The sequence below is a fragment of the Scyliorhinus torazame genome, chromosome 1 (assembly GCF_047496885.1).
Source record: "Scyliorhinus torazame isolate Kashiwa2021f chromosome 1, sScyTor2.1, whole genome shotgun sequence".
NCBI lineage: Eukaryota > Metazoa > Chordata > Chondrichthyes > Carcharhiniformes > Scyliorhinidae > Scyliorhinus > Scyliorhinus torazame.
The window spans coordinates 50,480,269-50,492,787 of NC_092707.1; the positions used below are offsets into that span (position 1 = coordinate 50,480,269).

A 12,519-nucleotide genomic window follows, 5' to 3' on the forward strand; every position below is an offset into this window, starting at 1 on the left:
CCCCCCCAGCAACACCATCCTACCACCTAACCCCTGCTCTAATCTAAGTATATGAATCCCACCCACCTGGCTTGCGTTGACTAGCCCACCCAGCTAGCCTGGTGGCTCCCAGCTTCGGCGCCAGCCCGTCTCTCACCCATTGTTCCCTGGCTCCCTCCGCCCCCCGGCCTATCCATACCACTTCCCCAAACCAGTCCTGCTTAAACAAATACTCGAAACAAGTCAGAAACATCCCCACCAATTTAAATCAAATAGAGATAAGAAGTACCAGGCACTCCCAGCCCTTCCCCTGCAAACACAGAAAGAAATTGCAAACAATTCCCCCAAAACCCCCATCATAACTGCACCTTTTAAACTATTTTCTTTTTTATATTTTCCCCTACCAAAACTCCAACCAAACAAGTAACCCAAAAAGGAAACATTCAAGGAAACCACGAAAAAGAACAAGAAAAACACATCGCAACCAAAATACATCCACCTAAAAAGGTCGCAAAAAAAGAAAAGAACGGACCCAAGCATGCAAGCATCTCTCACAGCGAGAGAGAAACACAATAGACTTAAAAGTACTACCATGAGTCCAAGAGTTCTCAGCTCAGGGCCAGCCCTTGCTTCTTAACAAAGTCCATCGCCTTCTCGGGGTCCTCGAAATAGTGGTGCTGACTCTCATACGTAACCCACAGTGGCGCCGGAAAAAGCAGCCCGAATTTCACCTTGTTCTTATACAAAATCTCCTTCACCTGCCTGTAGCCTCCCCTCCTCCTGGCCACCTCAGTACTCAGGTCTTGGTAAACACGCAGGGTGCTATTGCCCCAAGTACAGTTTTGTTTGCTCATGGCCCATTGCAGAACCTGCTCCTTGTCCAGGTACCTGGGGAACCGGACGCTACCATCGCTCGTGCGGGACCCCCTCGTCGCGGCTGCCTCACCTGCACTCTGTGTGCCCTGTCCACCACCGGTAGGCGAGGGAACACCTCGTTCCCCAGCAGCTTCTGAAACATACCCTCCACATACGCGGCAACAACCAGCTCTTCAGCCCCCTCCGGGAGGCCAACGATTCTTACATTCTGCCGGCGAGATCTGTTGTCCAGGTCCTCCAGCCTTTCCAGGAGCATTTTTTACTGATCCCTCAACCTCTGAATCTCCACGCCCGCCACCGTTTGAAAGTCGGCCTGCTCCTCCACCATCCTCTCCAGCTTCTGGAGTTTCTCAGCCTGGTCATCCAGCTGTTTTTCCAATCGGTCCATCGACTTCTGGAGCGGGTCCAAGTTATCGCGCTTCAGAACTAAAAAGCCGTCCTGCATGGCCTGTAGCAGCTGCTCCATTGTAAGCTGGGCTGTTGGCGACTTGCTCTGGACATCGGCCATATTGGTCTCTCTCACAGCCTCCACCGTGCTCTTGCTTGACCACTCCTTCTGCTGTTTACGGTCCCTACGGCTCCTTAAGTCCATACAACTCTGTATGGGTTCAGTGCCTGAGTACTATTGCTTTCTAGTTCCCCGCTCAAAAACGCAAAGAAGTCGGGGGAACAGGTCCAAAAATCCGACCGAAACGGGAACCGCCAAATGTGCGACCTACACCCTCATAGCCGCCCCCGGAAGTCGACTATATTGTTATACCCGTTTGCGTGTGTTGTTTTTTTGAAACGAAAAAGTATATTGAGTGTGCATTTCTTAAAGGATGGTGAAAAGGTGAAAAATGAAACCATCTTGAAGTTGATGGGTTTTTTTTTCTTGGGGGGAGGTGTCATGAGAATGTCACTTTAAGAAATGTTTGGCTGCTCATATTACTGCAGTGATGTCAGAGTGTGGGTGGAGCTGGGCTATCTGTCAGCTTTTTACTTTCGTTTTAGGCTGTTTGCTGCAGGGTGTGTTTTAGTTTTGTTTTCAGTGTTGGAGCTGAAGCCAGACAGAGCAGGTATACTGTTGATCTCTCTGCCATGAAAAGACTATCTCTTGATCATTTGGTGAATTCAGATTCATAAATGTTTTCAGTAGTGAATGTGAACCTGATGTACTTCTGTTAAAAGCTGTTTCTTCTGTCTTCTGGATGTTGTTTGGGAAGTTATTAAGGATTACTTAGTGTTGTATTCTTTGGGGATTATATTTGAATAGATGGTTGCTAAGATGTTCACTGTATGTTTCAAAAAGGTTAACTTGAGTTCATAGAATAAACATTGTTTTGTTTTGAACAATACTTTTCGATTTCTGCTCTACCCACCTGTAGAGTGGGCCGTGTGCTCCCCATACCACAATCTATTAAAAGTTGTTGGTCAGGTGAACTCCATGCTACACTTTGGGGTTCTCTAAACCCTGGCCCATAACACACCTCACGCCACTCCGTTGGCATCATTATAACATTTAAGAGCTCTCTAATGTTGGACGGCAGGTGCCTCCCCTTCACAAATCCTGTTTGATCCTCCCTGATTACCTCTGGGACACAGTCCTCTATACACGTGGCCACGAGCTTTGCCAGCAATTTAGCGTCTACGTTCAAAAGGGAGATTGGCCTGTATGATGCACAGCTCTCTGGGTCCTCATCCTGCTTCAAAATGAGAGAGAGTGATGCTTGTGATAACGTTGGGGGGAGCACTCCCAGCTCTTGACTCATTAAAAGCCTTAACCAGGTGCGGCCCCAGTAACCAAAAACCTTTTTGTAGAACTTCACCAGCTATCTATCAGGTCCCGGGGCCTTACCCGATTGCATAGCCCCCAACCCATCTATCGCCTCCCCGAGCCCAATTGGGCCTCCCCGAGCCCAATTGGGCCCCCCAGGCCTTCCACCAGCTCCTCATCTACCTTCGGGAACTTTAGCCACCCCCCCCAAAAGTCGCTTCATACCCTCCTCTCCGGCTGGGGGTTCCGATTTATAAAGTCGACTATAGAATTCACGAGACACATCATTTACCGCCTCCGGGTCCACCCCACCTTCCCCCTCATATCCTTTACCTTCCCAATTTCCCTCGCCACCTCCTGTTTCCTCAGCTGATGTGCTGACATCCTACTAGTTTTCTCCCCATATTGTGCTGGTCACTGTTAACGGGACCTCGTTCACGAACGAAGAGTTCTCCACATTCGCACGTATGAACGGGATAAGACACATCAGGACCGCCCCGTATCACCCGTCCTCAAATGGCTTCGCCGAACGGGCTGTAAAAACATTCCAGCGGGGCATGCGGAAGCAAATCACTGGCTCCCTGGACACGCGACTGATGAGATTCCTTTTTCACTATAGGACAATACCTCATGTCACGGCTGGGGTCGCAAACATTAAATAAAACAATAGAAGGAATCACAAAAGGACCTTGCTATTGAATACAAAGATAGCAAGCCAACTATTGGGGTAGGAAATAGGGAGAGCAAACCAAAATCAAATTAAAGGAACTTCAAATATAATGTTACTTTAAGGAAAACTTATTGATCCATATGTCAAGGTTGGATTCATAGCGAGGTATTGACATTAGATGCAACCATATCCTTACCTCAAACGATACAATGAAATCATGAGCATTTGCCTTTTTGGCAGCATCAACAACCTGTTTGGAAAGAAAAAAAAGTTACTTCCAGTCAAAGAAACACGGAGTAGCAGTGAGGCTAACGGTACTGGGCATTATAATTGTGAAAAGCTGGAGCATGTGCACAGTAAAACCTGAAAATCCAGACACTGCTGCCAGAGATACTTTGCTCCTCCACTGGGTACACTGTAATAGTCCTCGTCAATAGACACAGTACTGATACGACAACAATGGTTTGAACCCAAGGTAGTTTCCCACTAGCTCTGGCAAATACGCCAGAAATTGAGAGGCTGGAGCAGTCAAACATAGAAAGTGACAATTACTATCAAACACCCCCTGACACTGTAATCTTAACTTTAGAAGTCGAGAGTCTCATTCCTGTTGGAGATTTCTTAAAAATGTAGTTAGGAATAAAACACAGAAAAGTAAAAAATTAAAACATTATTTTCAGCTGTCTGTTCATTACTTTGCATTATGTGCATTTATTTTTTTGAAATAAATTTAGAGTACCCAATTATTTTTGGTCCAATTAAGGAACAATTTAGCGTGGCCAATTCATCCATCCTCCAGCATTAAGCGTATTTAAATATAATTTAAACCTTCTGGATTAGACTCTGCATGTCTCAGTGAGGATTCTCAATCTGATGAGTTGAACAACCTTGCTGTTTCTTGCTCTGCTTATACATGACATAGATCGCCTGTACAATGGATTGGCAAATCTCTGCAAAATCTCACCAACATTCTTTGGACAGCTGTCATGGAAGCGAACAATGATTGCCACCACAGACAGCAAAATCTGGACCGTTTTATTTTAATGACCAAAAATTGTAGATATAATGGAACATTGAACATACAGTGCAGAAAGAGGCCATTCAGCCCATCGAGTCGGCAATGACCCACTTAAGCCCTCACTTCCACCCTATCCCCGTAATCCAATAACCCCATCTAACCTTTTTGGACACAAAGGGCAATTTAGCATGGCCAATTCACCTAACCTGTACATCTTTGGAGCACCCGGAGGAAACCCACGCAGACACGGGGAGAATGTGCAGACTCTGCACAGACAGTGATCCAGAGGGGTATTGAACCTGGGACCCTGGGGCTGTGAAGCCACAGTGCTAACCACTATGCTACCGTGCTGCCCAATGGCAAGTACATTTGAAAAATTAAAGACTATCATGTGTTTGATCATTCAAATTAATTTGTGTCCATTTGAAGCAACCACTGTACATTTGATACATTGTATTATTTATCAAATGCAAAATTCCGAATTCTGATGAAGGGATGATACACAAAATGTCAACATGTGCAGACTAATCTTCCAGCCTTTTCGGTTCACAATTTTAAATGCTACCGTTGAATGGTCACATGGAAAGGTGTTTGAAGCCGCCATCAACAAGGCATACAGATGCTGCCTTTAACAATAGCATCTTCCCGTCTACAACATGCAAATAGGTTTGCCCTTTTGGTTATTCGTTCGAATCATTTCTAATTATTTTAAATGAGAGCCACCCGTACAACTATACAAAATAAGTATAAACATGGACAAAGTGCGCTGTAAAGGCTAAGAAGAGGTGTCCCTAATCCCAGAGTGGATTAACAGGAGATGATTAATGGAATTAATTGAGTCAATAATCTTAAAATAATCATCTTTACCACTCATGATATCAAGCAACTATGTTCTGCTGAATGGTGTGAGATGGTTAAAAAAATTTTTTTTTAAAAAGTATGACAATTTCAGGTAATCACCATTTTTGCATCACCAACTTAACAGTTCCCATAAGCAAATGTTTCTTTTCCTATGTAATGTGCACAATAATTTTAAAAAAAAAATTTAGAGTGCCCAATTTATTTTTTCCAATAAGGGGCAATCTAGCGTGGCCAATCCACCTACCCTGCACATCTTTGGGTTGTGGGGGTGAAACCCACGCAAACACAGGGAGAATGTGCAAACTCCACACGGACAGTGACCCAGAGCCAGGATTGAACCTGGGACCTCGGCGCCATGAGACAGCAGTGCTAACCACTGCGCCACCGTGCACAATAAATTTAATGTAGACATGCTATGATAGTTCTTCTGAAATGGGAAATATGCAGTGAATGAAACACTGTAATAGTTATAGCAAGAACAAAGAACGGCAACTACCAAAACAAATACCATATAAACATATGTACAGTAAGTCTGTATAGGCTTAATTAGATTTTATAAAGGTGGTTTCCCAAAAAATGCACGTGTTTCTGTAAATTGTATAATTCCTACTTTTTAAAATGGCTAATTCAATTTCTTCACCACAAAACTTTCTGAATTAACGGATGGAATCCCTCATTTGAGAAGCAAAACAGAGGTTGTGATTTTCCCCCGTGTTGCGCCCGAGGCTGAACCAGGCGTGCTCAGAGCATTGTGGGAGAGGCCCAACGGGCTTCGTGCCGGTAGCCATGATCCAGGTAATGGTATTTAAATATGCATGTCCTATTTGAGGCTGCATTCTCTCCGTGTCTGGGAGTCACTGGCACTAATTTTTTTTGAAAAAAAATGTTTATTCAGAATTTTTCAACAAAAATTTTCAACCATTCAAACCCCCCCCCCCGCACCCGTAACAAAAAAAGAAAAGAAAAGTAACAGAACAAGACATAAACATATCAATCCAACATAATACAGAACTTGTACAATGGGTTCCTCCTGCACATATTGACTTTCCCATATGTTTATGTTTTTCCTTTCTCAAGTGCCCCAAGGAAAAACCCCTTTCCCCACCCCACCCTTATACCCCACCCCCCCCGGAAGAGACGCCCCCCCCTCCCTCCCTGGGTTGCTGCTGCTGCTGACCGACCTCCATCTAACGCTCCGCAAGATAGTCTAGGAACAGTTGCCACCGCCTGAAGAACCTCTGCGCAGACCCTCTCAAGGCAAACTTTATTCTCTCCAGCTTGATGAACCCTGCCATGTCATTTATCCAGGCTTCCACACTGGGGGGCTTCGCGTCTTTCCACAATAGCAAGAAATTGAATGAGCCATTTTAAAAAGTAGGAATTATACAATTTACAGAAACACGTGCATTTTTTGGGAAACCACCTTTATAAAATCTAATTAAGCCTATACAGACTTAGGGCCGCACGGTAGCATAGTGGTTAGCACAATTGCTTCACAGCTCCAGGGTCCCAGTTCGATTCCGGCTTGGGTCACTGTCTGTGCGGAGTCTGCACATCCTCCCCGTGTGTGCGTGGGTTTCCTCCGGGTGCTCCGGTTTCCTCCCACAGTCCAAAGATGTGCAGGTTAGGTGGATTGGCCATGATAAATAGCCCTTAGTGTCCAAAAATTGTCCTTAGCGTTGGGTGGGGTTACTGGGTTATGGGGATGGGGTGGAGGTGTTGACCTTGGGTAGGGACCTAAGGATGTAGGCTCTTGGAGTCTGCATCCAAGAGCCGGTGCAGACTCGATGGGCCGAATGGCCTCCTTCTGCACTGTAAATTCTATAATAATTCTATGAAAATCCTCCGCCGGCTACCAAGGACGCAAAGGCCAGGTGACCAGACTCTTTCGCCTCCTGCACTCCTGGCTCGTCCGCCACTCCAAATAGTGCTAGCCCCCAACTTGGCTTGACCTGGACTTTCACCACCTTAGACATAGTCCTCGCAACACCCCTCCAGAACCCATCCAGTGCTGGGCACGACCAGAACATATGGGCGTGATTCGCCGGGCTTCCAGAGCACCTCCCACATCTGTCCTCCACCCCAAAGAACCTACTCAGCCTCGCCCCTGTCATATGCGCTCTGTGAATAACCTTAAACTGTATCAGGCTAAGCCTGGTACACGAGGAAGAGGAATTAACCCTACTTAGGGCATCAGCCCACAGACCCTCTTCAATCTCCTCCCCCAACTCCTCCTCCCATTTGCCCTTCAGCTCCTCTACCAAAGCCTCCTCCTCTTCTTTCATCTCCTGATATATCGCCGGCACCTTGCCCTCTCCGACCCATACCCCCGAAATCACCCTGTCCTGAATCTCCTGTGCCGGAAGCAACGGGAATTCCCTCACCTGCCGCCTCACAAACGCCCTCACTTGCATGTACCTGAAAGCGTTTCCCGGGGGTAGCCCAAACTTCTCCTCCAGCGCCCCTAGGCTCGTAAACGTCCCATCGATGAACAGGTGCCCCATTCTTCTAATCCCTGCCCGATGCCAGCTCTGAAACCCCCCGTCCATCCTTCCTGGGACAAACCGATGGTTATCTCTGTTCGGGGACCACACCGAGGCTCCCATCGCACCCCTATGTCGTCTCCACTGCCCTCAGATCTTTAGCGTTGCCGCCACCACCGGACTCGTGGTGTACCTTGTCGGCGAGAGCGGCAGCGGTGCCATCACCTGCGCCCCCAGGCTCGTTCTTTTGCAGGACGCCATCTCCAACCTCTTCCACGCCGCCCCCTCTCCCTTCATCACCCACTTACGGATCATCGCCACGTTGGCTGCCCAATAGTAGCCACCCAGATTCGGCAACGCCAGCTCTCCTCTATCTCTACTACGCTCCAGAAACCCCCTCCTTACCACAGGGTCTTGTTTGCCCACACAAAACCCATAATGCTCCTGCCTACCCTCTTAAAAAAGGCCTTGGTGATCATAATTGGAAGGCACTGGAACACAAAAAGAAACCTCGGGAGGACCATCATTTTAATCGACTGTACTCTGCCCGCTAGCGAGAGTGGCAACATGTCCCATCGTTTGAAGTCCTCCTCCATCTGCTCCACCAGCCGCGTCAAATTAAGTTTATGCAGGGCCCCCCAACTCCTAGCTATTTGGATCCCCAAGTACCGAAAGCTCCTTTCCACCCTCCTCAACGGTAGGTTGTCTATCCCTCTTCCCTGGTCCCCTGGATGCACCACGAAGAGCTCACTTTTCCCTACATTGAGCTTATAGCCCGAGAAGTCCCCAAACTCCCTTAGGATCTGCATGACCTCCACCATCCCCTCCACTGGATCCGCCACATACAACAACAGGTCGTCTGCATACAGCGACACTCGATGCTCCTCTCCCCCTCGGACCACCCCACTCCATTTCCTGGACTCCCTTAATGCCATGGCCAAAGGTTCAATTGCTAATGCAAACAACAGGGGGGGACAGGGGGCACCCATGTCTCGTCCCTCGATACAGCGAAAATACTCCGATCTCCGCCGATTCGGAACCACACTCGCCACCGGGGCTCTATATAGGAGCTTAACCCAACTGATAAACCCCTCCCCAAACCCAAACCTTCTCCGCGTCCATAGCTGCCACTATCTCCGCCTCCCCCTCCACCGATGGCATCATTATCATGTTTAGGAGCCTCCGCACATTGGTGTTTTGCTGCCTGCCCTTTACAAATCCCGCCTGGTCCTCGTGAATCACCCCCGGGACACAGTCCTCAATCCTCGTAGCCAGCACTTTTGCCAGCAACTTAGCATCCACTTTAAGGAGCGAAATCGGCCTATGCGACCCACATTGCAGTGGGTCCTTATCCCGTTTAGGATCAAAGAGATCATCGCCTCAGACATTGTCGGGGGCAGGGTCCCCCCCGCCCTTGCCTCATTGAAAGTCCTCACCAGCAACGGGGCTAACAGGTCTACGTACTTCCTGTAGAACTCAACCGGGAACCCATCTGGTCCCGGGGCCTTCCCTGCCTGCATGCTCCCCAGTCCTTTAAATCAGCTCCTCCAACCCAATTGGCGCCCCACAAACCAGCCACCTCCTGCTCCTCCACCCTCGGGAACCTCAGTTGGTCCAAAAATCGTCGCATCCCCTCTTCCCCCGCTGGGGGCTGAGATCTGTACAGCTCCTCATAGAAGGCCTTAAATGCCTCATTTACTTTCACCGCATTCCGCACCGTGGTTCCTCTTCCATCCTTCACTTCACCTATCTCCCTCGCTGCCATCCTCTTACGGAGCTGATGTGCCAGCATCCGGCTCGCCTTCTCCCCATACTCATACGTCACCCCATGTGCTTTCCTCCACTGTGCCTTCCCTGTGGTCAACAGGTGGAATTCCGTCTGGAGACTTCCCCATTCCCTAAGTAGTCCCTCTTCAGGGGCCTCTGCATATCTCCTTTCCACCCTTAAAATCTCCCCCACTAACCTCTCCCTTTCCCTGCCCTCTCTCTTCTCCCTGTGAGCCCTGATAGAGATTAACTCTCCCCTGACTACCACCTTCAGCGCCTCCCATACTACCCCCACCTGCACCCCCCCGTTGTCGTTGGCCTCCAAATACCTTTCAATGCACCCCCGAACCCTCCCGCATCTGCCAGTAATCCCACATCCAAACGCCACAGCGGGCGTTGGTCCCTCTCCTCTCCCAACTCCAGTTCCACCCATTGCAGGGCGTGGTCTGAGATGGTTATGGCCGAATACTCCGTTCCCTCCACTTTCGGGATCAGCGCCCTGATCAGAACAAAGAAATCTATCCGGGAGTAGGCTTTGTGTACGTGGGAGAAAAAAGAAAATTACCTGGCCAGGGGCCTGGCAAATCTCCATGGATCGACTCCCCCCATCTGGTCCATAAGCCCCCTAAGCACCTTGGCCGCAGCCGGTCTCTTCCCGGTCCTAGATCTGGAACGATCAAATACTGGGTCCAATACAGTGTTAAAATCCCCCCCCCCATTATCAAGCTTCCTACCTCCAGGTCCGGAATGTGCCCCAACATACGCTTCATAAATCCAGCATCGTCCCAGTTCGGGGCGTATACGTTTACCATTACCACCCACGCCCCCTGCAGCCTACTGCTCACCATCACGTATCGACCTCCATTGTCCACTACTATGTTCTTGGCCTCAAACGACACCCACTTCCCCACCAGATTTGCCACCCCTCTATTCTTCACATGCAGCCCCAAGTGGAATACCTGTCCTACCCATCCCTTTCTTAACCTGACCTGGTCTGCCACCTTTAAATGTGTCTCCTGAAGCATGACCACGTCTGCCTTCAGTCTCTTTAAGTGCCCGAACACTCGGGCCCTCTTAACCGGTCCAATCAGGCCCCTCACATTCCACGTTATCAGCCGGATTGGGGTGCTCCACACCGACGACCCCCCCCCCCCCCCCCCCCCGACTAGCCATCTCCTGTTTTAGGCCATTCCCGTGCCCCCCGCACCCTCCAGTTCCCCAGACGGGGAACCCCCGCCCCGGCCACCTCTTCTGTTTTCAGTTCCCCCTCGGCCAATGCAGCAGCAACCCTATTTTCCCCTCCTCTCCCCTCCCCCCGCTAGATCCATATCTAGCTCTTTTGCTCCCCCCATAACACTCCCGTAAGTCAGCTGACACCTGCTGACCCCGGCTTTCCCGTTGACACCCCCCCTCCCCCGCCCTGGTGTGGAAATCCCCCCGCCCCCTCCTCCCCAGCAATCGGTGTACGCTCCTCCATCCCCCCCCTCCGCCCTTCCCTAACGCGGGAAAAAGCCCGTGCTTTCCTGAGCTAGCCCCGCCCTCTCTGGCGCAGCTCCTGTTGCGGCCTTATCCCAATTCCCCCATCCCCGGGCCTCCCCTCCCTCCAGCACTGGCGCCCACATTCCCCACAGTCTCCCCATCAGATATCTTCCCCCATCCCCATCCATCGCCCCACCCGTGGAACATTCCTTACGCATAGTTAAAACCCTGTATACAACCGGCATCCCCCCCACAACCACAGACCCTCAGTTTGAGTCCAACTTTTCAGTTTGAATAAAGGTCCAAGCCTCTTCAGGTGTTTCAAAGTAGTGGTGTCAATCCTGAAATGTGACCCACGGTCGCGCAGGCTGCAGCATTTCGAATCTCACCCCCTTCCTATGCAGCACCGCCTTGGCCCGATTAAAATCAGCTCTCTTCTTTGCCACCTACGCGCTCCAGTCCTGGTAGATTCGGATCACCGCATTCTCCCATCTACTGCTCCGCTCCTTCTTGGTCCATCTCAGGACACATTCTCTGTCCATGAAACGATGAAACCTCACCACTACCGCCCTTGGTGGCTCGTTGGCCTTGGGTCTCCTCCCCAGGACCCGATGAGCCCCATCTAGCTCCAGGGGACTCGGAGAGGCCTCCGCACCCATCAGCGAATGAAGCATTGTGCTCACATACGCCCCGGCATCGGCCCCCTCCACTCCTTCAGGGAGACGCAGAATCCGAAGATTCTTCCTCCTCGACCTGTTCTCCAGGTCCTCGAATCTTTCCGCCCACCTCTTGTGCAGCGCCTTGTGCGCCTCCATCTTCACCGCCAGGCCCAAGATCTCGTCCTCGTTCTCGGTGGCTTTTTCCCGCACCTCTCGGATCTCCCAACCCTTGGGCCTTCTGGGTCTCCTTCAGCCCCTCGATCGCCGTCAGCAGTGGCGCCAGCACCTCTTTCTTAAGCTCCTCCACGCAGCGCCTGAGAAACTCCTGCTGCTCCGGCCCCCATGCTGCTCGATCTATGCCCTCCGCCATCTTGTTTTTTCTCCCTCGTTTCTTGTCGCTGCTCCAAAGCCGCTTCACTGGCACTAATTAATAATGGTCTCCACACAAATGGAGACCAGGCCTGATGGCTAGTCCGAGTGTCTTGAAGGCTATTAGAGCCCCAGGGCCTGGGTAGTCGGGGTCAGGACAGGGCAGTACCCTGGCACTCCCCTTGGCACCCAGCCAGCCTGGCAGTGCCAACCTGGCACCCTGAAAGTGTCTACCTTGCACTGCCAGGATGCTTGGCTGGCATTTCCAGAGTGCCTGGTTTCAGGTTGGCACTGCCAAGGTTTGGGGATGGAGGAGGAGCCATGCCCATGAAAGGGGGGTGAATGGGGGTTATGAAATATGGGGGAATAGCAGTGAGAGTGAGAGGCACCTTGGAGTGGGTGTGCAAATGTCTTTAACAATAATAATCATTTTATCAGAAGTAGGCTTACATTAACACTACAATGAAGTTACTTTGAAAAGCCCCTAGTCACCACATTCGGATACACGGAGGGAGAATTCAGAATGTCCAAATTACCTAACAGCATGTCTTTCGGGACTTGTGGGAGGAAACCGGAGCACCCGGAGGAACCTCACGCAGACA

The 12,519-nt window shown here is 50.2% G+C and overlaps 1 protein-coding gene across 2 annotated transcripts in view; it reads right to left on the reverse strand.

The window, feature by feature from the left end:
- Positions 1-12,519, reverse strand: part of LOC140403708 (uncharacterized) — a 364,979-nt gene that overhangs the window by 107,129 nt on the left and 245,331 nt on the right. For both annotated transcript variants that reach the window (XM_072491906.1, XM_072491971.1), the window contains exon 17: positions 3,478-3,531. In XM_072491906.1, the coding sequence (XP_072348007.1) occupies positions 3,478-3,531 (54 nt within the window). The remainder of the gene's footprint in view (positions 1-3,477; positions 3,532-12,519) is intronic.